The following is a 25,448-nucleotide window of genomic DNA, read 5'->3' as shown; positions in this document are numbered from 1 at the left end:
TAACCATGTCAGTACACGATCCGTTCTGAGCATGAGCTTAATTACGTATTAGAAAACGTCATAGTTTTCCTACACTTGGTACTGAAAGGTGTCGTACTGACAGGGACTACTTGATACCGGTGGCTGCGCACATTAAGCTTGTCGCTACCCTATTGACTCGAAACTGCCAATGCGTTTTAGATGGAGATTGAGCGACCCCTCGTGGAGCCTTCAAAACGTACGTCGATGCATTTTCACCGTTCCTTGACTTTCATACAGGCGCATCCCTCACAACCTTCATTAAACATATTAAAGCCTATTCTTTTTAGTAAACACTGGACTGATGTAGAATATTGTTGAAAATTTTCATCCAGTACAAAGGCAGTAGATAAAAAACACAATATATGCAACATATCACAATATTATAATATATTGTTTAATTTTGAAAAGCCTTCAAAATAAAACAGTTTTATGCATTTTATTGACTGACTTTTATTTCTTGAGCTTAAAAAGTAGAATGTAGTATAAAGTTAACTACAGAAAGACAGGAATAAAGTATTAATAAAGGCACCTAAAATCAAACATACAATCATAAAGATGACACAAACACAGATCACATCTAGTGTTGCTTAAATACACAGTTAACATACTTTTAAGTACTCAGGAATTTAATAAAATATGACACTTCAATCAGCTTTACATATTAAAAATGTAAAAGTTAAGAACAAATAAAGATGCTGTGCAAACTATACACATTTCTTATACAGTCGACTGTAATACAGTGTACAGTCAAAGTCTTTAAAATAAAAACAGATATGACTAAATGTTCATGCTATGTCGCATTCTCTCCAGCGCAGCCTCCTTTTGCCTTAGAAGATTCTTCAGTCGTTTGATTCTCTCGTGACGTTTTATCTCCTCAGCATCCAGCACTTCCATTGAGTACAAGTCTTGGGTTGGCAATTCGTCTAGGGTGGAATCCTGTTGTTGATTAGAAGATGGCATGCTAGTGTCCTTTAATGCTACTTCCGTCTGGCTGGTGTCTTGCTCTGAGGTTTCAGTCTTTGTGGGGATATTTGTTAAAATACTGCATTCAGATTCATTTGAGAACAGAGCAATCTCCTTATTGCTCTCCTGCAGGTTGGATGAAGAAGCATTTAGCAATGATGTACTACTCACTGAACAATCAGGAGAGAGGATGCTTTGTGAATTTCCACATGAAGACTTTGAAGGAGATTTCTTTTTACGTGGGCTGATTTTCTTTTTCTTGCCCGCTGTCTTAACAAAACTGTGATCACCCATTGGATGGCAGCTCTGTGTTTTATGCACACACCTTTTTCTAGTCTCTTTGTGTGACTCGACAACAGCACGTTGCGTCTCTTGTGGTTGGAGTGATGACGTTGTCCCTGTAACTCCTAACACAGTCCCACAGGGACAGGCAGTGCAAACCTTGCCTTTCTTCAAGCGTACTGGTGTCTTCCTTAGCACGGAAGGAGGGGACGCTGTGTGACTAGTGGTTTGTGTTTTTTCAGATGAGGAAGTAAGACGTATTTCAGATTGTATATTAACCTTACTAGCTGTAGATACTACTGTTTCTCCAGTATTACAACTAGATGAGGAAACGCCTTGACAAGTCTGTGAGATCAAACGGTTTTCCATGGGCAAAACCGAGACATCTTGTGAGACGTCTTTGCACTCAGAGGCAGGTGAAATATTAGTAGTACTGAGTGATGAATTATCTTGATGTACATCTTTTACATCCTGCTCCAGCTTATTTCTTTTAACTTCATTCAAGTATTCATTGTCCTCTGTCTTCTTGCAGGGCACCTGCGATTACATCGATTAAACAATTCAGTTCAGTAATTAATGCGTTAACATTCTCTTCCACGCCATAGTTCTTTTTAAGATTTTGTCACTTTTTATTTTTGTTTGAGACAAAAACAATATCTTTACAAATAAAACAATTTAACTGCAAATATTTGGATTTATAACAAATGTGTAAATTAAGTGTTTTAATAAACCTCAATCTAAATACCTGATTTAAGATTATTGTGTGTTCATAAGGGGATTCTTCAGGAAATGGATGCATAACTGTGTAACTCACCTGCATCATCTTCTGGATTTTTGACTGTAGATGTGATTCCTGGATCACTTTACGCAGACCGTCTAATGTTCGTTTATTTATGATGAGCCTCTCTGCTTGTGGGTTTGCCTTTTCACTCCATCTTATTTTTTGCAAACAAATTCGTATGTCAGAAGTGACACCGAATTCCATTCTTAGCTGGCAGTCACTCTTATGTCGGTCCGTCCGATCATGAACTGGATTTTCAAAGGTCTAAAATATAAAAAAATTCATTAATACAGGACCTATTTGATGGCATGTAGTTTTAAAGCTTTTATGATAAAATGTACCTCTTCTGTGTTATCTGTGGCTGGAACACAGACGTTATGGATCTGTTCCGACACATCTTCCGTGTCATTGATGGTTTCACCAAGTGCTGCTCCATCAGCACTTGTTGAATCTGCCAATAAGCTGACTGGTGAAATATCATTTTCCAATTGCCTTTCCCCCTCCATAGCTACATTTTCACAATAAGAACTTAAGTTCCTCTTAGCTGGTCTAGATTCCTCAACCTGCTCCTCCATCTGAGCATCATTCTCTTCGGGAACAGTATTTTCTTGACCAACATCTATTTCCATCTCCGTGTGCTCTGTTTCTTCCCTTTCATTTTGCGAGACGACATTTATTTCCATCTCTCCACATGCTGTCTCATCTTTTTTATTTTGAGAAGCACAATTTGTGTCCTTGTCCCCACCAAGATTCTCTGACTTTGGTGGAATATATGATACAAATATTACGTTGGAATCTTCACTGCTGTCGTCTGCCTCTGTTTGACTTTGTGTTGGTAAATTACCAGGCGAACCTCCCAGGCACGTGGAACTCTCCTCCTCATCATCACAAAGATCAATGATTTCACTCGCTTTTATTATAGGGTCCAGCTCTTTTGTAACGTTAGAAGAGTTTGATCCCAGAGCAGAGCTAGCAGGCAGGGCTGGAGAGACGCTGTGAAACCCTTTTCTCCCACCTTCGCTGACCATCACATCCTTTGCGATCTCAGAATTTTTCTTGGCCACAAAGTACACCTTTCCATTGCACATGAAAAGAGCGTTGTCCTCACCTGGGGTGATCTGTTCTGGGCTGATCTGAGACTGCGTGGGTTTGCTCACCACAATGTTATTTGCGCTGGTGACCGATTCTACATGCATGACTGATTTTGTGGCGATAGCATTCAATTGTGTTGACGATGCAGGTACAAGGCAAGGACCAGGTGTGCCAGACTCCTCTTGGACCACCCATTTAATTGGAGTGCTTACTTTTTCACTAGCTTTAGAATTGATTGGAGAACAAACAGGTGATCTTGTCCCAGTGTTTGCGGGCAGATGTGGAGACTTCTGTATTTGACTTGGCTTTGGAAGCGAAAACGCTTGTTGGTCAGAGTTTAGCTTCACAGAATTCACTGGAGACACCATAACAACCGTCTGTTGTTTTTCGTTGGCAGCGTTGAGGCTCACCGAGTTCAATATCTGGCTTTTGATGGATGGTGGGAGCGCAGAGGCTGGGACAGTTCGAACATGAGCATAGGAAGGGATCTGAAGGCAATGGCCATTTGGGAGAACAGGTGACTTCACAGTCACAGGGAGCTTTTGGACCACTGCCATGGGCTGTCCATTGGTTTGAGGGGGTAACTGTAGTGCATTCTGAGAAATTGTGGGTTTTACAGAAGAAAAGTGTACCTGCTTTGAAGGTCTGGGTAGGATTTTTGTTCCACCGTGTTGAACTTTTGGTGTGTTTAATAAGGTGCTGACCTGCGGTGGAGCTTTTAGGACATATCGTCCATCTGCTATAGGCTGTAGGGATGGAAGTCTAGTCTGTGAATGAGATGAGGCAGCAACAGATGATAAGACAGGGTTTGAACAGACTTTCACTTGTAGTTCCACATTGTCTCTTTCTTTATTAAATACTGTCTGAAAGAACTGTCCATTCACTTTCTGAACAGGAATCAACTTCATGACATTTCTTCCGTCTGGTCCCACTGCAGGCATTGCTTGGTAGTAGACTCCAGTTCCCCTAGAAAATAAAGATAAAATTATAGTATAATGAAATAGTAATAATAAATAAGTACAGCAATTCATCTGTAATAATTAATACACAAGCATATTCAAGTAGCTGCAGGGGCTAAGTAATATATGATCCAATATTTTCATTTTAGATATTATTTTGCCTCAGAAAAATATATTACCTACCTACAGAAAACTGAGTGTCCATTTTATAACTATTAAACACAAATATGAGTCATATGACTGCCATGATGAATAAATTTGTTTAAAATATGCACTGTTTAAATATTAAGTAGCAATAACAATTTAATACATTAATGGTAATATACAGTTAACGAAAGAACACAAAACGCAGTTAAAAACGTAAAATAGTTATTGATCCTGTGCAAAATAAATCAAGTTATTATTCATAATCTGTCAGCTCAGCATAGACCGAAAAAACTCAATTTGAACTGAACCTGAAACACACGTTATTTTCGTGCATCTTTCCAGAACAACTCGAATTAAAAAAAAATATGTTTTGTTATAATTATCTTCGTTTTCTGAGGTATTGAAGATCTCGCGACTAACACATACAAAACGCGCGCCATCTTGGAGAAGCTTACAACGATCCTCAAAAATCACGATTATAAATGTTTATAAAGCAGGCAGAAAAACGTACCCCTCCATCGCGAGTATCCGTAGACATCACACCTCAGGAATGAACGCTTATCCGAGGTTTCTTTAAGCTTTTCTACATCAACTTCAAGACAGCTCTCTTGACGATTTATGAAATACAGCAACCGGAAATACGAGGTTTCAAAATAAAAGACGCTGTTGCTGAAATAGTTCATCTAGGCAAGAAAAATCTTAGTTGAATAAAGTCATTTTAATATTGACCAAACATTGGACAAAGTCCAAATAGAAAAAACATTACAGTATCTCTCAATCTAAGCTTTAACATAAATTTAAATGTCAAATTTAATTTTGATTTAATACAATCATACCATGCCTCTGAACAATGTCTTCCTACTTGGATTATGTCTTTGCTTCCTACAAATTAAATGACCAAGAAAATGTAAGATGTGAACCAGAAAGAAACTATACACTCAGTATTTGAGGGTAAAAAATATACCAACAACAGATCCCATGCTGAAAAACAATGCTCTTTATTATTTATTTGATCAGTAAAATGTATTTATTCTATTTAATTTGTCAAATAAAAGCTACATATAATACAAACTATTAAACAAAACTATTTCCCTTTATCAACCCAGGCAAAAAAGTTACATCTGGCTTGAGGATTGGAAGCGTGGCCTTGAGGACGGGCACATACAAAAAACTGACGGCCCAGATTAGGTCCTGCCTTTTTTACAGTCCGTAGCACACAGGGCTCATTGTGTGACTTGCAGAGAGGTGGCTGAGGGGGTCCGTGCAAAACCTCTTTCCAAAAGCTAGAACACGACCCCTTGCTACAGATCTCTACAGGTGCAGTTTCCTTGTCCTTTTTATCCAGATTTTTTGTCTTTGTTACCATGGAGACACATGTGTCTGTAGGCACATCACTGCTTTTGGTCTGGGTAGAATTGCAGTCTGTGTCATCAGTCAGTTTAGCATTGGTTAGACACCCTGAGGTCTCACTACCTGGGTCTGTGTTTAATTCGGGACTGGGAGGGTACAGCGGTGTTTGTTTGGGCTTAAAGAAAGCTAAAATGTTACCTTTGGGTTTACTTTCTGTTTTTGTCAACTTGCTCTTTTTAGCTTTGTGTGCATTGGTCTCTGCTTCTTTATCTGCTGGTCTCTTCTTTATCATATTGTTCGCCTGTACCAAAGGATTCAAGTTTTCAATAATCTCCCCAGGCTCCTGTGATCCAGGAAGACTCTGCTTAGAGCCTTTAGATAGGTTCGGTTTTTCAGAAACCTTGATAAAAAAACGTGAAAGTTTCTGCTGTCTGCCAGTAAATTCTGGCATGTGACGTGTGCATAGAGGTGGGAACTTGGTACTAGGCAGGAGGGTACAGCTAAGTTGTGCCCATACAGGGCAATGATCGGATCCCTCTACCTCTGGCATGATGTCCACTCCACTGAAGACGTTCTCCACCAGAAAGCGATTGGAGAAGATGTAATCGATACGTGTGCCGTAGTTGGTCTGTCTGGCACCTGTCATTGTGGACCAGCACGTGAAGGCATCAGACCGCTTTGGGTGGAAATGACGGAAGCTGTCAACAAACTTGCCACCCGGGGCAGATTTCTGCGAGATATCTCCAAATTCATCTTCAGTGTCACAATTTTCTGATGTTGCAGACAGGAAATGGTCCAGCCACTTTCTCCCAGGATTATCCTCAAAGTTATCCTAAATGACATTGAAATAATATGATTAGGTTTGTATTATCTTAGCATGAGAGGATAATGGAGAAACATGGCCAAAATACTTGCCACATCATCTGGGTCACAGTGGTCTATGGGTCGATGAGAGGTGTTCACATCCCCCAAAACGATTAAATGACTGAAGAGTGATGCATTGATAAAAAAGAACATGAATCTTGAATGAGAGTGTGATTAAATGAGAAGAACGAGGTAATATCTAAATAATAACGTGCCACTTATAACTAATAAATGTTTGTGTCTATTTAAAGGCTTTTGCGCAAGTTGTGTTCTTTCGTTCTTACCTTCCTGAGCGCAAGATGGCTTCAGCTCTGCTTTGGAGAAGCTTATAAAACTGGAGCTTGTACTGTTTTCTCTCAGGTTTGTCTGGATCAGCTCGTGGACAGTAAACATTAATCACAGTCAACTTTTGAGGTCCATCTGCACCACTGAGAAAAAAACATCTCAAAATTGATATCAATAAATGCACTCAGATGAAGAAGAGTCTATTTTAAACGTTTGTAAAATAAAATGCTAGTAAAATAAATTATGGTAACATCACAACATCTTTAGATTCCCTAAACGTACGTGAAGTGATGCTGGGTGATGACAGCCCTTCCCTCATTGTCTAAGGCCAGCAACTCTTCACTTGAAAACTCAAGCTGGTCACCATAGCAACCTACAGCCTCTTCATGAGTGATGAGCAGACCTGTCAATCCTTCCTCTGCCAGGAATGGAGTAGCACTATCTTTACAGTAGGTTGCGACACCTGACCATGACCAAAAATGAAGATGTTTTTAATCAGTTGTGACATGGTTTTAAGAACACATTAGTGGAAATAATAATAAAATTAAAATAGAAACTATATCTGCAGTGAAACCAGCCATGTATTAAATAAAATGCCCTCGTTATACTGACTTTGGTTCGAGCAACACACACCCACACACACTGTGATACTAAAAATTGGTTTACCGGAGTATCCACCTCGTCCTCGGCTAAAACTAAAATAAGAATTGTAGCCATCCACAATCGCTGTATTTTCATCCAGCAGGTCACCTGGGAAAAAAGACATGCAGTCGATAGTGTTCAAGATAATCCAATAGTCAAAGGTGGATATTGTATGGTATAATTCACTATAAATAGGCCTTCATTACAGCGTCGGAGACCATTCGAAATCCCGCGGTCCTTTACAACACTTACGAGTAACTTTAGTCTCTTGGACGCAGATTATATCAGCATCAAATGAATCCAGAATTTTCTTGATGCCCGTTTTGAAGGTTCGTATCCCATTTATGTTCCATGTTACAATCTTCATGTTTATCTGTCAAACAACGTTGGATGATATAAACAGACAAAACATTTGCCTTTTGACCTTAGAAGAGGAAATTTAACAATTTCAAAATAAAAGCCCCATATTTGCTATCATTCATATTAATAAAATCTCTGGAAGTTTGTCTGCTTGCATTTTGAGTATTTGAGTACCCCTCATATGAGTATTATATGGAACCATCTGAACGTGCTAATAATAAAAAATGATTGCGATCTTTGAGTTTTTGAATGGGTTGTTTAATCTTTTTCCCCAAAATGTTTATATTTGATTGAGGCATATTGTAATTACATGGATTCAAAATGTGAAGATCACAAATATGGAGGTATGGAGCTCAATAATATTACATGAAATTATTATTGAATTAGGAAGATTCTTGTCAGAAGTTTAGTTGTAGTTAATATATTGTTGTTGATCTTGGAGACAGGGTCAAAGGAAATGGATGAAATGTTAAAATTAATTAATCTTTGTGGTGTATTTCACTGTAAAGTTACTATGATTCTTCTTCTTCACTTAACAGGAAAGCTATAAACCACACTTCCAATGAAATTATTTCCTTATGAGGAATATTGCCTGTTGATTCTTGTTTGTGACACTTTTATTTTATTTAATTATTATCTTTTATTTATTTATTAATAATTATGTGTTTATTTATTTTTATACATATATGTATTGTAAATAATCTCTTTGTTTATTATTATTTAGTTTGATATATTATTTCCTTTTTCTATATGTTATCTATCCCCTGTATATCTTTGTTCAATAAAATACAATAAGAATAAGAAGGAATAATAAAAAACTAAAATATATTTCTCGATTCTCTATTCCTTTAACCGAATCTTTGCGTGTCTATTTAACCCTTATTGTATATGAGTTGTTTTTATTAAGAGTCCCATGTATCCTTTTCTTTAGAAAAAATATAGGTGAATTTTTTTTAAATGTTAAAATTGGTCATATTCAATGCAAAAAAATAAATATGTGATTTCAATATTAAAGTTAAAATAAAATGAATATTTTAATAATAATATAAAGATTTGAGGTAAATTCATTGTGTATATTTATTTGAACAAATACATATAAAAATGTTTAGGATGCTTGTATTAAGGCCAATAAAAACATGTTTTCTCACATTCTCATTTAAAATTATTTATTTTGGGGAAATTATGCGCCACACAAACAGACACAACAACTTCTGCAGAAGGCTTATCAGTGTTGATCTGAATGTTTACAAAGGGGAAGGGTTTGAACATCCAGCTAACTCAAGGATGACAAGCAGAGTTTCCATATACAGAACTGCCTCGGATCTTAATACAAGGATTTTGCTACAGGTCCTTTTCATCTGATAGAATATTTTGATCATAAGAATAACAGGTACAATTCAACTTTCATAACAAAATTCAGTCAGAGTACGTTAATTTTTCATTGTAAACTTTCCAAATAAGTGTAGGACGGCACACGTTTGTGAATGCATCACAGAATATGTAAAGCATTTGATAAATATATTATAAACATATATGTTTCATTTTAAAATGTTTATTAAAATCAACATTCAAGTTTCAGGCTACTATAAATAATGGACATCAAAAAATATTTTTGTTCAACATATGATAGATTGGTGTATGGTTTTGGTAAGTTTGTTTTCATCTGAACAAGATGCTCCAAAACGTAAGTCTGAAATGAACTATGTATTTATCCTCCAGAATGGAGGTAAAGGTGTATGTTGAAGGAGTCCAGCGTATTGTTTGTGAAGTAACTAAAAACACAACATGTCAGGAGGTGGTCATCGCTTTAGCACAGGCACTGGGTAAGTACATCATTTATCTCTTCCACATACACAAAAACAATTAACATCAAGTAATAACACTTTTGATGTTTCCCACTTTTAGGTCGCACCGGGCGATATACTCTACAAGAGAAGTTTAAAGAATACGAGCGTACAGTGACTCCAGATGAATGTCTCCTGGAGTCTTTGGAGAAATATGGTGGGCAGGCTAAAGAAGTGCAGCTCATTTTGAAACATATCGGCCCGTCCCTCGGGGAAGAATCATTTCAACCCAGGGCCCAAATGAGGCGAGCAGTAGCAGAGAGGGGCCGAAGAGACAGTGGGGTAGTCGCCCTTCAGCGCCAGAGTCTTCCACCATTATCACATCTCTGCCTCCAGTCTGAGCCAGCCCCTGAGGAACCAAAGAGACCCAAGAGGAAGTCACTGACGCTAATGGAGGAAGCATGGGGCTGGCTGGAAAACTTGGGCAGAGGCGGCAAACAGCAATCAGGACGAGATAAGGGGAAAAACAAGGAGGGCAATAAAGGAAATGAGCATTTAGATAGCACATCTTTGAAACCAACCAAGAGCTCTCTAACCTCTGGGGTAGCAAAGGGAAAGGCCAAAAAGGATAAGAATAGGGTGGCATTGCACCAGCCTTTGATCAGTTGCCTTGGGAACCGTGGAAGACGCAATGATGTGAGTCGCTTATCGCCGAGAAGAGAGGAAGACAGAAAAGAAGTCGTGGAGAAGGATTTGAAGGCCATCAGAACAGACAAGCGGTTAGTTCCTGTGGTTCAGATGAGAAGCAGTCATAAAACTGACAGTGAGGAGATTGTAGCATTACGACAACTGATCATACAACAACAGGCTAGTCTGCAAGAATTAAAGATTAACATCGGTTCAACCGACCAGCAGATCCGTGAACTTGAGGACAAACAAGCCGCCAAACAGAATTCAGGTTCAGAGGATGAGGAACAGCTCAAGTTTTGGCTGAACGAGCTGAAGGCAGAGGAAGGGTTTGAGAGAGACCTGCAGCAGCAGTTCTTTCAGATAAAAGAGGAAGCAGAAAAATGCAAATCCAAAATCAAGGAGTACAAAGAGAAACTGCTTTCGGTGGATCTAAACTTTGAGCAGCAGCAAAATGATCATGAAAATCTGACTGGACAAACAGATGCATATCCTGAATTGCAGCATATGGAGCAAAGCGTCATACAAACCGAGAGCTCTGTGGACACATCGCAAGGAAATGGTGAAACGAAAAGGGTGGTCACAACACTGAACTCCGACGTACCGTATGTGTTTGTTTCTGCAAATCAGATATCACATCCTCCACTGAATGGACCAGCAGACCTGAGGGAGTGGTGGACACGATGGTCTCAGAATCAAACAGTGGCTAAACCTAAGATACACCGCTCTGAAATCACCATCCACATTGGAGGCACTAGTGTTTAAGCAGTCTGTGTACTTTCTAGGGCTGTCAAACGATTAATCACATCCAGAATAATATTTGTATGAAAAATATGAAGTGGTGCATCTCAATTACTTAGAATATCCTGAAAAAGGTCAATATTGTTTGTAACTCATTTGAAGAAAGTGAAACCCATATATTATATAGATTCACTACACAGAGTGAAATATTTCAAGCCTTTATTTCTTGAAATTGTTATGATTATGGCTTACAGATGATGAAAACACAAAATTCAGTGTCTCGGAAAATTTGAATATAACAAGATCAATAGAAAAATAATATTTTAAACAAAAATGTCTAAAAAAAAGAAGCAAGCATGAAGTGCTCTAAAATGTCCTGGTAGATGGCTGCATTGACTGTGGACTTCAGGATACACAGTTATGTAAATGTATGTTTAACACCACCATTTAAACCATGATAAACATTGAAAACCATGATAAAAACAAGTCCTATACTGCTGTTAAAAAATGAAATCTAAAACATTATTGATTCTCATAAAATGTTTATTTCAATTGTTTCATTCAAGACCATTACCAAAAGTATACAGGAGAACCTTGAGGTTCACACAAACCCAGGGTGCAGAGAATATTCATGACAGCAACAGCTTCATGTGTCATAAGCACTGCAAATAATCTATCCACTTCAAATGAATTCGCACTCATTTTAATGTAACTAGTTACGCTTCCCCACATTTTAAAAGTTACACAGCTTTGCTCGTTTTTAGGTTTTCACAATAATCACCCAAGTAAAAGCACATAAGACAAGGGTGTATTTCAACCCACAGGTATGGGGATGCACACCAGTGTTCTCTATTTGGAGGGAAACTCACCATGATTTACAATTTGGTGGTTGTTTAGGGATAGTTTTTTTCATTTTGTGTTTTGCTTGTTTTTAGGCACCGTTTTATTGATTTACTTATTAGCAGACATTAAACAGAACTCAAAAGAAAAGAGAGGGAAAGTACATGTGCAAGGAGGAAAAAACTATATAAAGAACTGTAGGCTACAAGATGCCATTAGGAATTCTGCACTTGCCCGAAAATACAAGCTGAACTTGCAAAATCAGAATTTTAAAACCGCTCCTTTAGAGAAAACGCCAACTTTGTGAAATTTTGACTATCAAAAAACCAAACACAAATTCTGAGCCCAGAGTCATTCATTTTACTTTTTCAGATTCATGTCATATTAAAAGCTACTCTAGAAATGGAATCGGGTGTAGAAAAATGAGTGAAAGCAACCTAGTTTATTTCTCGCCCATAAGAGCACAGAAATATCTCAGCTACGGCTGGGTGAGTAACTCAACATAAGGAAAATGATTCAAGTGATACAGGAAGAGTACGGAAGCCAAAACACAGACAAGAAAAGCTATTCTAAAACAACAAGCCCCTCACCCGGTAGCAGATGCAGAATTCCTGGCATATCATCATCAGCAGAAATGAAAATGGGTCAAACAGTCCCTACACACCAACCCAAACCGGTGTGCCAACTGATAACCCTTTTCCCCTCTCATCCTCTGCATAACAATCATATCCTTTCAGGTTCTCTTTTACCCAACGAGTGATGAATACCACAAACACACTTTCATACAACATGTGGGGCTTTTGTCCAAATAACCGCCGCACAGGAATATCATCCATACAATGGAGACAAAAAGAGATGACAATTTTCTTGAGCATGAAAAAAAGGACAGAGAAATGGACTTGTGTGTCTTCGTGCGTGCCAAGTTTCAAGTCTTGATGTATATCTTAATGCGTGTGAATTGTGTATGTGGCTGAGAGAAATAATGGGTCAGAGAGGCACACACAAATCCTTTTCTACGTTCCTCTTTGATTGCTTTTCTTCTCGAGGTGTTCCTCCGCGCTCAGGAGGAGAGGGGTGAACAGTACTCAGTCAGTAACACCAGGCTGGCGTGATTTTCTCTCTACATTGAAGCCCTGTGTGAACAAAACCACTCAATGAGAACAGGTATAAAATAGTTTGTAAATCATTAATCTTATTTGTAACGCAGTAGCTTAAGAACATTTTTATTCAAATAGCATGTATTCAAGTTTTGTGTAGCATATTCTGCATGATATTGCATATGGTTTTGTGTGAAGGATATAAAAGAAACTCACTGTAAGGAACAATGAACTAGAAAGTACTGCTTGACTGAAAAAGTAAACCTTAACAATACACACGTTTACCTTTGAATTGTCGGGGCCACGTGGTTGTCTGATAATAACCAGACGGGGGGCACTGGTATCATCCAGAGTGATGCTCTTCAAGCGATTGACCAGTCTGTCAGGTCGAGGTGTTGCTACTGGTTTGGGACCCTCACTGGAATTACATTTCATAGTTAGATTAAGGGAACCAACAATCTACTGAACATTAACAAACAAGATGACAATCACCTGACTCTGCGGACATTGCAGGCACTACATTTGCCTGTGCGTTGATTGAAGATAACAGAAAATTCCACTTCATCTCCGGCCTGCAGTTCCAAACCGTCCTGCACCTCCTTTACATGGAAAAACAGCTTCTTGCTTTCTCCAACTTCATATGTGATGAAACCAAACTGAGGACACAAAATCCAGATCAAAGTCAGCTGGTGTCCTTATTGTACCAGAATCAACATAGATTTTTATGTTTCTAAAAGGCATTTTTAGACATACCTGATCTTTGACACACTCCACCAGAGCTCTGCGCTGAGGCATGATGTTGCAGGCCATTTTCTGTCCTGTCTGGGGCACCGTACACTCCTGGAACTTCACCATCTCACCCTTTTGCAGGCAGTCGCCTTTATTTCCCACACCAACAATGCCAAACGGATAACTCTGACCCTTACCGGAACCTGGTAAAAGATTGATCAGAGAATATCTTTTTATCACATTTGAGTGCAAATATTAACACTTCTAATGAGGTGTTAAAAACCAGAGACTAAAAATATACATGCAGACTGAGGCTAGAGACTTGATGATAAACTAAGATTGCAAATGAGAATACAAACAAGGTCAACAGCTTGCATCGCTCACCATCATCTGTGATCTCAATGAGGCCTTGATACTCAGTCTGAGAAGGATCCACACTGCGCAGGGGTCGGACCACTTTCCCAAGGAACACTGTAATACTGATATCCTCTCCCACTCCATTCACTGTTACAAACATTATACAAATTTCTATAAAATACCTCATATAAAGTAACTTTCTAAAATAGCAACAAATGAAAAACATACCAGCAGCAATTTTGGAGACCTTCTCAGCACTTATTTTGTTTCCCTTGCCTTTGGACAGCATGTATTCCACTGAATCGCCCAGGTCCAGGTTATCCACATCTCCACACACCTCACTGTATAGACATCACAGAATTAAATTTAAAATACAAAACAAAAAAACACCACAATATTAACATGAGGTAAAACCATCAATGGGAAACATCCAGCACCTGTAGTGAAAGAAGATTTCCTGATCGTGATTGGCTGTCTCTATGAAGCCGAAGTTATCCTTCAGTGTGGCTATGTATCCTAGAAGCCTTTTGGTGCCAACAGCTCGATTTAAGACCTTGATGGATACAGCACTTTGTTGTCCGGTCCGTTTCACCTCACTGATGGAGAACTCCAGCTAGTGGACATAAGGGGTTTACGGATGACTCAAGTGATCAGAATGGTGCTTCCACATTTGGGCAACACAATAATTTTCATCTTAAAGTGCTGCATAATAAAAGGGGTGTTCCAAATTTCTAAGAGAGACACTGTTCCAGTCCAAAAGTACCTTGTCTCCAAGCTGTGGGTAAATGCCTCCCTCCAGGTCTTTAACATGGTAGGGAATAGTGTTCTTTACCCCATCTTCTTCATATACAATCAAGCCTTCCTCTGCTTCCTGTTGAAATCACACAGACTCAACATTCACTCATGTACCAAATGTTATTACATTCAACATTTTCAGTATACCGAACAGCCCTAGCTGTGCAAAAACATGTGTTGTGTAAGACGCCAGTCTACGGATCATCAAAAACGCAGCATGTTGTTAAATGTGGTAATGCATGAGACTGCAGATACTTGAACCACAAGGGAACAAGCATTTGTCTCAGCAATTAATGCTCCAAACCAAACCTTGAGAAACAAGCATGAAGACATGTGCATTTACACAATAAGTAAAGAGGCAAAAAATGCAGACATTGGTTGAGTTGGCATGGTTATGAGGTTAATGTGTATGATTGAAAGCAATTAGATCAATGCCAACAGGCCTTGTGAGCCAAACAGTCATAAACACATCAAACTGACGTTTTCAACTTTGGCCTTAAAAATAAAAAAAACAAAAGATTAAACACATCTGTTGTTTCTAATAATGGCAGATAATATCTGCATTGAATTTTGACGACTCAATTAGCAGGCAGAAGGCAAGTTAAAAAAATTATACACTAACAGGGCTAAAACACAGGCTGGTCACGCTTTACAAACATGCCACTTCAACAAAAGTTAAACACTCCTCTTCTATAAACTGATATTAATAAAAAGTCTACGCTGTGGAGGAGAGGCAGCATGCAGTATAGCAGCCTACCTTGTCCTTTTTCTAATTAAGAGGAGCATGGTTCAAAAACAAGAGGAGAGGAGAGATAGGAAAGAATGTCAGAAAACTGAAAGTATCATTTTGTTGTAACACCTTAAAGCTCTACTGCAATGTTCCACATTCAAGTGAAGTTGAGTAAAGGAGAAGATGCAGAATGTAGAATTTGTTTAGGGACGGAAGAAATTAGCAAGCGCCCTGTGTGTCCAATTTATTTTAGAGGAAGAAATATGCACCAAAGAGTTTTCTTTTTTTAGTGGTAAATATGAAGAAATGTCTAGTAAATCTGCACCAAAGAGTTTTCTTTTTTTAGTGGTAAATATGAAGAAATGTCTAGTAAATCTGCAAAGCTAGCACACCTTATCTTTGGCCTTGCTGGGGCTGGAGTTCTTGGTGGTACTTGTGGTGGCAGGCACAGCTTCTTTCTCCAAAACCCCGACAAAACGCAGCTCAGACTGGGTGTGGAATGACACTGTGCCCTTGGGTAGTTTTTTGATCCGCACGGCATGATTCCTCTGAGCTGACAGCATGTCCTGGTGAAAGCAGGTTGGTGTCATATAACTACATCAGTACATCAAGTACAGTGTGTGATGTTTAGGAACTCACAGGAACAACAGTGAACTCCACTTCATCAGAAATGTGCAGCTGGCTCTCCTCCAGAACCTCACTGAAATGGAAGAACATTCGAGCATCACGGTCCACACACTTGATGAAGCCGAAACCATCGCGCATGGCAGCTATCACACCCTTGTGAAAGAGACAGACAAATCATTAGAAAGAAAGCCAGACAGAAGGACAAACAGGACTTAATGTTTTCCAGTCGCACCATTTCGCGGCTTTCCTTGGTGAAATGAAAGGCATCAGGGAGGATTTCAATGTTTGTCGCCCTTTCCAGTTTATCTCGGCGATCGGTGGAAATATTGAACTGGACATGGTCACCCTCCAGCAGCGTCACTTTGGACTTGGTGTCCTTCTCCCCAAATAGCAGGTCTTTGTCAGTGAAATTAATTCTGGCACTGATTCTCCCAGGCAGAGGATCATTCTGAGCAATACAAACACCGTATTCAGGTTTAATGAATTTAAACATTCTAGAATAATCACAACTATATGGGAACATTATCACAGTCTGTGAAGACCGACGACAAGCTTGAACACAAACCTGATTCTTGCTGGGAGCCTTGGGAATAATCTTTGTTACAGTGCCTTCAAAGGTTTCAATACTGATGTCCTCAAAAATCACAGTTCCCTGAGGCAACAGTCTCACATCAGTAGCCACTTCCTTTCCCTGTAAGACAATAACACTTTTTACTCACTTTGTGCTTTGAACGGTCTCAAAAAGAAACTATAAAAATATTAAATTAGTGACATGACCATAAATAAAGGATCCACTATTACAGCAACTTCAGAAAATATGCAAATCATTTTTATGAATTCATTGTTATTTTGAAAGGAAATCAGTGAGGAATGAAGATTGTTTCATTGAGTGCCTTTAGATATAAAAAAATTCACCCAAGGATGCTTACGTTTCTTTCCTTGATGGTGAATTCCACATCATCTCCAGCCTGCAAGGCCTCCAGATCTCCTTTAAACTCACTGTAGTGGAAGAAAATCTCCTTCACCACATCTCCTCGCTCAATGAATCCAAAGGCCTCCTGCAAGACACAACAGAAGCATATAAGATCTGAAGTGTTTGTGACCCGAGATCAGTTAATTGGGTCAGCTCTGATGTTTGTAATCTTTCCTTCAATAACAGATCTACACATGACTCGTACCTTGGTAGCACAGACCACTCCCTGGCATCTTGACTGTTTATTCTTCAACACAATGTTGTGGGCACTAACAGCACCAGTACTGAAAGAAAACCATAGAATTTTGTTATAGTAAATTATGAAATGGGACAATCAACATACGTTATGGATCAACGTACTGCTTGTTGGTCTCCATGTAAAAGCTGACTTTATCTCCAGTATCTAAAGTAACGTTTCCTTCCACATCTTCAGGGGTGTAAGTCAAATAAAACACTTCCTGTAAGAAGATTAAAAATTGTCATGAGGGAATATTACAAAAAAAGTAGACACGCAAAGGATAAAGACACCAACCCCATTCCTCTCGTAGCACACGCTGCCTGTGGGCACCTGGCCAGGTGCAGATTTCCCATCCAAGTGAGAAGGGATAGCTGACACTACCTAAATCAAGTGAAAGTGCAGACAGACAGACAAGGTTAGAGACTGAAACGATAAGAGACATAATCACCTAACCGTGCTAATATCCTACAGAAAAGTTTCCTGAACACAGATGTTAAGACATTTTCTGGAGAAGTGAAACATTAGTAACACTTCGAACTTAAAAACTAAAGACTTGACTTGCAGTCAAACCAAAATTGATTCAGACACCTTTAACTTCTCACATTATCACAGTTTATTTGCTATGGTTTAGAAAATGGTAATAAAATATGACAAGAAACTGTGTTAAACTGTCAGAACAAGTTCATCTTGCCAACTTCTATAGAAATGTGTAATGGATTAGGTTGAAGAGCTGCCAGCTGTTAAAGTTAATTTAAAGGATTGCACATACCCATGTATAAATGTATAGGATAATGCAACTGCCAAATGAATAAATGTAAATTTAATAATGTTGTATTAGCAATAAAAAAAAAACACTTAAGCAAAACATGGTCAGGTCAAAGTGTCTGAATAATTTGGTCCCAAATTTCTATCAATTTTACTGGTAGTCCACTGTATGAAGATTTCGGGGTATAATATGTCACAGATTACATATTTTGCTATCCTCCCTTCCATAAATAAACAAGTCTCCTGCCCCCACTAGTAAAAAACATCACAATTATATCTGGTATCTGAATAATTTTGGTTTTGACTGTACATTAGTGTTGAATACACCAGCCTTAGAATTACTCTTAATGTAAGCATGTTGAACAGTTACACACAAATAAACTAAGATATTCCCTCTTATAACTGCTTAGTAAATGAAGATGAATATCCCCCCAACAAGACAACAAAAAGACAACCAAGCTCATTGTGAACCCACAAATCGTATTAAGATTAAAATTAGTTTAAGCACAGCAAAGTGCATCTCCTGTCAGTTATTCCTGCAAATATTATTTTGTTTGCCAAGTCGATATGGATTAAAAATGAGCTTGAAACTCCAACAACAACAACAACAGACATTAATGGGACAAAGACGATAAAACACGAAAGAAAAATGTGTTCCTTAACTGGATGAATAAAACCATGCAGCACAGTTAAAGGAGAGGCGTGCAAGTCAGGCCCCACCTGCCCAGAGATTCGCTCTTCTGGCAACATTTCTGCCTTGATTTTTACCAGCTTCACCGCGATTGGTTTGCCGGTACGTCTATCAGACGACACCTCAAACTCCACATCATCTAAAAAGGGGTGGGACAAACAACCATAAAGAGGTTAACTGCTTCAAGAGGACACTGCAATATTGAGACTTACACAGGGTCTACGCCGATGCAACAAAATAATGCATTTTAATTTACAATTTTGTCCACACTTGATGCAGTGCGACAATCCGATTAGACCAAGCATCGTGCCGCGTCCTGTGTAGACACTGTGTGAGACTGGTGTGCAGCTCATACCTCCGATCTTAAGCTCCTGAAGGTTGCCATTGTACTGAGAGCAGTGAAAGAAGAGGCGGGCCTGTCTCTCAGAGCACTGAATGAAGCCGTATGACGCCAGCAGCTTCTCCACCACGCCTGTCTCACGGATACCCATGCCAGTCCCGTTGGCAAAGCCGCCATGGCCGTTATTATGCAGCAGACTAGGATCAAAACTCATCTGTGGGAAAAGCGGCAAGATGATTTTAAAACCGCACTTATTAAACATTTAGTCCTTCCACAGATCCAACTCCTCATCAACAAGTGTGGAAATGGTAAAATGGGATGAAATTGGGAAATCTACTTAATATGAAAATTAACTCAAGGAAAGAAGGTCTAAGAAATTCGGCTGACAAAAGAACAAATCAATAGCATCGCTTTATTACCATCAATTTCAAGTAAAAGGTTTAAGTCGGTTACATCTAATGAACCTGCACAAACCTAAAAAAGAACTTCACAATCTCTCCCTCAAATTCCTACCAAACCTAGATGTTAATTTCATGCAGTCAGATATTAGATCTCACACAAACTCTTGGCTAAACCTATATTTTCCTGTGGACAATCAAACAGCACACCAAGTGAATTGAAAGGGAACAGTCACCAGGCATGTGGTCAGATCTGTTAACCTCAACTTTATAAAGCATGCTGTTACAGGGTCAGGTGTTTACTGCCAGTGAGGACTATGGGGCCCGGCACACACTAGGAAATAGGGACTGGAGCACACACCGTCCCATCATGCCCACTTACAGATCGCTGGTACAGGGGTGTTCGCTTTTGCTTTTTGCCCCCTGCTGCACGGGAGGAATGACATGAGAGAGAAGCAGAGCGAGGGATTGGCTGGCTTGAGGTGGAAGGGGTGGGGTCAGTGACTGGGGCATCAGGGACTTCCATCTTCAGGCGAGGATAGGGGGTGATGGGGCACTGGGGGAAAGGTGGGTATTATACTTATAAAAAACATTTAGTATACTCGATATGATGTGACCACACATCACACCAACTACCCGAGGTGCGGATTCAGGAATACAGCTTTGTTACTTTAAGGTGCTGGCAATTCCAAACAAAAGGAGAGGGGGGATAACCCGTGGATAAACATCTACAACCAGCAACCGCTTAAACTAGATGAATATGATCTTTCCTATGGTACACCTGGCCTCACTACCTCAACATTTTACTTTCATAGCTTCATTCCAGAAATATTATGACGACATATCGGTTACATTTCAGCACCCAGCGCATAAATACAGCACGTGAATGGTTAGAGCTCAATTTGCTTTCGTTCAGGAATACGCGAATAAAAGGGTAAATAGCTTTGTGATTTGTTGCTCAGTTTTGTTGGTGGTGTGAACTGGTTTAACTCAGATTCATTGGCCTGTGCTGGTAGACATGCTTAAGGAAAACACAATGATGTGTTAGTTTAATGAAGTGATTAGAAATGGACTAAATGGTAACAGCAAATGGCTAGATGAAACAGACTCGACCAGCCTCGACCACCAGGCCATTCTACAACAACAGACACAGGACTTTCACATCAATAAATGGTAAAGATATACTCAAAATGATCACACCGAAGTCTTATAGATGCACATCCAGCTGAGACACAAGTGACTAAAAACATCCAATTCAGTTACCATTTATCACTCAAATCAATCAAAGAGCAGATGTTTGCCATTTTGAAGATGAACAGGAAAATAACTTATACTTATTGATTTGATATTTTATCATTTTAACACTCTTAAACATTCAAAATGTTATATTGTTCCTTCCGATGGCTACATCCCTATTCCATGCCTTGCCTCCTCTCTGACCGTGTCTAGGGCATGTGATCGAGGCCAGCCTCTAAGCCTGCTGATCAGGATGATGGAGTGAAGGAACAGCGCAGAGAGGAGCGTGGGACGGGACAGACGGAGTAAGGTAGAGGGCGGATGGCTAGGCACTTACGGAACGGCCGTAGGGTGACAGGCTGAGGCCGACGGGCGAGGTGCTGTTCAGGTCAGCACTTACGAACGCTGCAGGTGGCGATGCCGGCAAGGTAAACTCGACAAAACCTTTCCAGGGACTACCCATAATCCTCCCATAAACGGTGGCCAATTCTACAACACCTGGAATTGACCGTATTACGCACGTTTTTGGCTTCTAGACTTTTTAAACTCCAATGATGCGTGGCAGCTTGTCCCTTCACTTTCCCCTCTCCTTTGTTACACACCAAACAAATCACCTCTGGATTTCTGCCAAGGTGAAGAAAGGAGAGCAGGGGAGAAAACTGTGGGAGAGGCAACAAAAAGAGCCAGTGAACAAAGCAGCACAGGTCATGGGCTGTGAGTTTGTGAGGACCCAACAGACAACATGAACAGATAAATCTTCAACAGACAAAAAGAAAAATCCTTTCCTCCTCTGAAGATGCATATCTGTAGTTTTGTATAAATTTAACTCACCAAGTAAGATACACTTGCACTTGAGATGCACTTACTATGTTGCCAGGTCTACTATTTCACAAAAAAATCTACACACATCACATATGACCCTGTGTGTGAGAATTAGAGCATAATTTCAATCATTACATCAATTTAACTTTTATATTAAGAAATGTCAAAGACTGAAGATGATATCAAGGTTATATCATCAAAGAATTCCAACATCATTTTATGATCTACAAATCCACAGCTCTATACGCAAGCTGCCTTTGTAGGAAGCATTCCGTCAATCACAACCAATAAAAAAGGAAAGCAAACATTATTTCCAACATTCTACCACTGAACTATTAAAGGGGTGTTGCAATGGTGTGTCATGCAATCTGACTTCTTTACAATGTTAAAAGTGCTGTCTTTTTATGCTTAACGTGGTTAACTTTTCAAAAAACGATTTGGACGTATTACGTAGTATTTCTGTGCTCGATACACTCCCCCAGTGTTCCTTCAGGTTTCGGAAAGATTTTTCCGAACATGAAAAATAGTTTCACAACAACTGTTCTTAGTCCCTTATTGGACAATTTTTCCGGAAAAATCACACAACACGCCCACGGATCAACCATGGAGAGAGCAAGCACTACGTTCACGAAGTTCAGCTGTGAGGAATGTTAAATAAACTGTGGATATAACACTGGATTTGGAAAAATTGAGACACTAATAGATGGAGTGGCGGTCCCAGCACTAAGAGATGTCAGACGTGAACTACACACGGTGAGTAAAACTGTCTGTTTTCTTGGCAATATGTACACACGTGCTTTAGTTCCGGCCCCCTCGCCCCACACCCGTTGCATGTATTTTGGGAATAATCGTACAGCTGTATCTGTCTTTTATAAATGTGATCAAACTAAAGACTCTGCTGATATTTGAAGGGTGCGATACTAAACTGTAAGTACTCAAGATAAACATGATATACAGAAACTGTGTAAGTTAGGGCCACTTTAAACAAATTGAGTTGAATGAGACACAGATGCTAGCAATAAACAATAGTCACTCTAAAATAAGTCACTTATGAAGTTTAGAAAACAGTTCATTAATAAGGATTTATCATTACTCGAAAAGAAAAGCCTTACCTTGTTCTGTTGTCTTGTAAGGCTGTAATGATTTGGACCAATCAAATCATTAAACGGTCCTTTAGACTCCGTTCACACACTCGCGCGCACACACACACCTGTAAGATTTAGCTTCCTAACACACGTTTAATTACAAAAGTTGCAAAAAGGCAAAAGAAAAAAAACGAAATAAAAAGGCAAGTGCAGTTGCTGAAAAACTGCTTTTGGAAACTTGAACGGAAACACAAAAGTTTGGGGGAAATTAAGGAGGGAGGGATTCGGTCTGCAATTGACAGAAAAAAGGTAAAAAATGGAAAAAAAAGACTAGCAGACAGCAGCTCTCTCCGCACCCCAGAGGAGGAACAGGTGCAGGGAGGATGAAGAGGGCTTGGTGCAGCGTTGGGACGTGTGCTTGATCAAAGCTGTTGAGTAGGCACAAACTTCTTGTCTCAGATCAGGTCTCGCCTTCGCCGATAACGTTGATGGCTGGTTGCTACGTTTGTTGCGGCCTGGTTCTGTTTCTTAAATCTTTGGTTTGCTGGTTTGGTTGTTTCTTGTTGCTCTGGTTATCTCGTTGTCGCAGTGCAGTTCTTCGTCTTTGTCTCGTCTTCAGAGTTGTCGTACCATTGGGTCGTTTCGGGGATGTTGGTTAATTTTGTTGATGTTTCTTCTGACCGATCGATGATCTGAACTTGAAGTAGGTTTCAGATGGTACAAAATCAAATCTGTTTCACTTCATACTGTAGGGGGAGAAACAAAACATCAGATCACACATAATTCCACATTAAACATACTGACCCTAAAGTAAATTTAGGAGTGTAATATTCTACCCCTGTAAATCCGATCATGTTCCACCATGTAGGATAAAACTCATGTTATTCTCCTGTTGATACACATGCCTAAAAATAACATTTCTCAGTGACCTCGTGCAAAAGCAGCAAGGGCAACTGACCGAACAAACAAGCTGAGGATCAACAAGTCTCAGCAGTAGTATTTATGGAATACATTATTTTCAAGCAGTCAACAACCTCAGATATCCAGCATGCCAACCATTCAGGTCTCCAACTCTATTACACGTGAGATGGAAGGATCTCGGAACTTATATATAGGCCAGCCAAGTTCATTGCTTGTTTTCATAGCTTGAACGCAGGGCAGATAACATCTTATTGAACGAGCCTATTCAAAATCGAAGTGAAAAAGAAAGTGCCATTTTACATACGACCAGATAAATACCCTAGCCTTGTTATACATTGATTTTATGTGTAAGACCTCGCTGCTTTACACATTTAATAATAAATGTAAAGTTCAGATCAACATGTAAATTGTGTGTTTTGTGATCAGTCAACAAATACAATGTGACAAAATCATTGCGATTCGACATTATTGATCTGCCACCATGTCTTAACTTATTTTGGTATATGTTGTCTGTTTATATTCAAGTAAGATATAGCGATCGCAAAAAAATCTCGTCGTAACCGTTCTCTCAGAAGTGCAATGTTTTCCATCATTAGACATTTATTAACCTTATAGACACTTTAATAATGGAAGGATGAGTGCACCTTTTGTCGAAATTGGTCAGAGTATTAGTAAACAGTATTGCAAGCTAGGTAAGGCGAAGATATTATATATAACACAGCTCTTCGTTTGGCTTATAAAAAGATGTCATACACAAATAGGATGGCATGGGGTGGGTAAATTAAAGTCATTTTGATTTCGGGGCGAACTATTCCTTTAAATGGTGAAGGCAGTGCAAAGGACAATCTCGTGCAGTCAATAGCACGCTGTAGACATTTTCCTGCAAGACAAAACGAGGACATGCAACTGAAATGACGCAACAGCTGGGAGCGGATCCATCTGGAGTTCATCCAGAGAGAACATCACTGGTAGTGTCATTTCAGAGAAGACCACACTAATACACTATACTGTGTGAAGTTTCACTTTAACTATATTAGTTAAACGGTGTTTAACTCTCACCAAGTGAGTGGTCGCTAAGCCTCTCTTACAAACCCTCTGACAAAAAGGTAAAAATTATACTGGGCATTTTTAACGCAACCAGAATTAGTATTAAGTCACATTCATGTACTTATCGTTAGGTTTCGTGCGAGATGCATTTAAAGTTTAACTCGAATAAAGCCAAGCGACTGTTTGTGAAATCTTCAGATGCAGCCGGTGGGCTTTAATCATCACTCAACCCGACAACAAAAGACACACAGCGACTGTCGGGTCACACTGGGCCGAGACGCGAGTCTGGCACGTTCTCTGACGTTTATATAAATGTGTGGTACAAATGTCTCACAGGGGGACACGGTGAGACATATATAAATGTGTGTTGGGATTTAAATTCAATATTCGTCACACATCTATCAATTGTGCCTAAAGCCTAGACTAGCATGCTAACACGCTACAACGCACGCAGAGGAAACCCTGTCCCCACCCTAAACCGTTAAACAGTTAAAATGCACCGAGTGTTAGACACTATCCAAAAAGCAAGAACCAACACTAAACACGCCACATAACTGTGCGAAACAGTAACATTAACTATTCATTTTAAACAAAAACTCACCCCAACAGCTTTCAGCACTGTCACCAGCGCCGCCATAAGCAGCACGGCACATTACGTAGTGAGGGGCTGTACGAATCCTCGCGATATTTCACCGCACACAAGGCGCTGTGGGGATACACGCAACTGGGTTAGGGGTCACGTTTTGCATACTGTCGATTAAATGGCATATGATGCTTTCATTCGAAGCTCCAACCTCAG

The 25,448-nt window shown here is 39.5% G+C and overlaps 4 protein-coding genes across 7 annotated transcripts; 1 reads left to right on the top strand and 3 right to left on the bottom strand.

The window, feature by feature from the left end:
- Positions 1–394: 394 nt before the first annotated feature.
- On the bottom strand, positions 395–4,900 carry lrif1 (ligand dependent nuclear receptor interacting factor 1). 2 transcript variants are annotated; one of them, XM_079466782.1, is made up of 5 exons: positions 4,757–4,810; positions 4,282–4,310; positions 2,389–4,105; positions 2,081–2,311; positions 395–1,803 (listed from the first exon to the last, which is right to left on the bottom strand). In XM_079466782.1, exons 3-5 carry the CDS (start codon positions 4,078–4,080, stop codon positions 799–801), a joined length of 2,928 nt encoding a protein of 975 aa, XP_079322908.1. In that variant the 5' UTR covers positions 4,081–4,105; positions 4,282–4,310; positions 4,757–4,810; the 3' UTR covers positions 395–798. The 2 variants fall into 2 exon arrangements, with proteins under 2 accessions (XP_079322908.1, XP_079322907.1); XM_079466781.1 differs by lacking the exon at positions 4,282–4,310 and having other exon boundaries at positions 4,757–4,900.
- A 321-nt stretch (positions 4,901–5,221) lies between these two features.
- Positions 5,222–7,842, bottom strand: apex2 (APEX nuclease (apurinic/apyrimidinic endonuclease) 2). Its single transcript, XM_079466820.1, has 6 exons — positions 7,639–7,842; positions 7,411–7,494; positions 7,027–7,207; positions 6,744–6,887; positions 6,511–6,580; positions 5,222–6,427 (listed from the first exon to the last, which is right to left on the bottom strand). The coding sequence occupies exons 1-6, from the start codon at positions 7,751–7,753 to the stop codon at positions 5,330–5,332; spliced, it is 1,692 nt and encodes a 563-aa protein (XP_079322946.1). The 5' UTR covers positions 7,754–7,842; the 3' UTR covers positions 5,222–5,329.
- A 1,193-nt stretch (positions 7,843–9,035) lies between these two features.
- On the top strand, positions 9,036–11,508 carry rassf11 (Ras association domain family member 11). The gene is made up of 3 exons (XM_079467601.1): positions 9,036–9,136; positions 9,466–9,569; positions 9,652–11,508. Exons 2-3 carry the CDS (start codon positions 9,467–9,469, stop codon positions 10,980–10,982), a joined length of 1,434 nt encoding a protein of 477 aa, XP_079323727.1. The 5' UTR covers positions 9,036–9,136; position 9,466; the 3' UTR covers positions 10,983–11,508.
- On the bottom strand, positions 11,164–25,320 carry csde1 (cold shock domain containing E1, RNA-binding). Of its 3 annotated transcripts, none has more exons than XM_079467598.1 (20): positions 25,251–25,320; positions 22,709–23,427; positions 19,156–19,354; positions 18,773–18,939; positions 17,639–17,725; positions 17,467–17,564; positions 17,312–17,390; positions 17,063–17,191; positions 16,699–16,824; positions 16,366–16,581; positions 16,146–16,286; positions 15,899–16,072; positions 14,745–14,852; positions 14,419–14,594; positions 14,210–14,322; positions 14,009–14,128; positions 13,649–13,827; positions 13,388–13,551; positions 13,181–13,313; positions 11,164–12,931 (listed from the first exon to the last, which is right to left on the bottom strand). In XM_079467598.1, the coding sequence occupies exons 3-20, from the start codon at positions 19,352–19,354 to the stop codon at positions 12,884–12,886; spliced, it is 2,457 nt and encodes an 818-aa protein (XP_079323724.1). In that variant the 5' UTR covers positions 22,709–23,427; positions 25,251–25,320; the 3' UTR covers positions 11,164–12,883. The 3 variants fall into 3 exon arrangements, with proteins under 3 accessions (XP_079323724.1, XP_079323726.1, XP_079323725.1); XM_079467600.1 differs by having other exon boundaries at positions 18,830–18,939; positions 25,251–25,311; XM_079467599.1 differs by having other exon boundaries at positions 17,470–17,564; positions 25,251–25,310.
- Positions 25,321–25,448: the final 128 nt, after the last annotated feature.

The sequence above is a fragment of the Barbatula barbatula genome (genome assembly GCF_947034865.1).
Source record: "Barbatula barbatula genome assembly, chromosome: 11".
In the NCBI taxonomy this organism is placed as follows: domain Eukaryota; kingdom Metazoa; phylum Chordata; class Actinopteri; order Cypriniformes; family Nemacheilidae; genus Barbatula; species Barbatula barbatula.
Note: the sequence above shows the minus strand (reverse complement) of the source record. Positions and strands in the feature narration are given on the sequence as shown.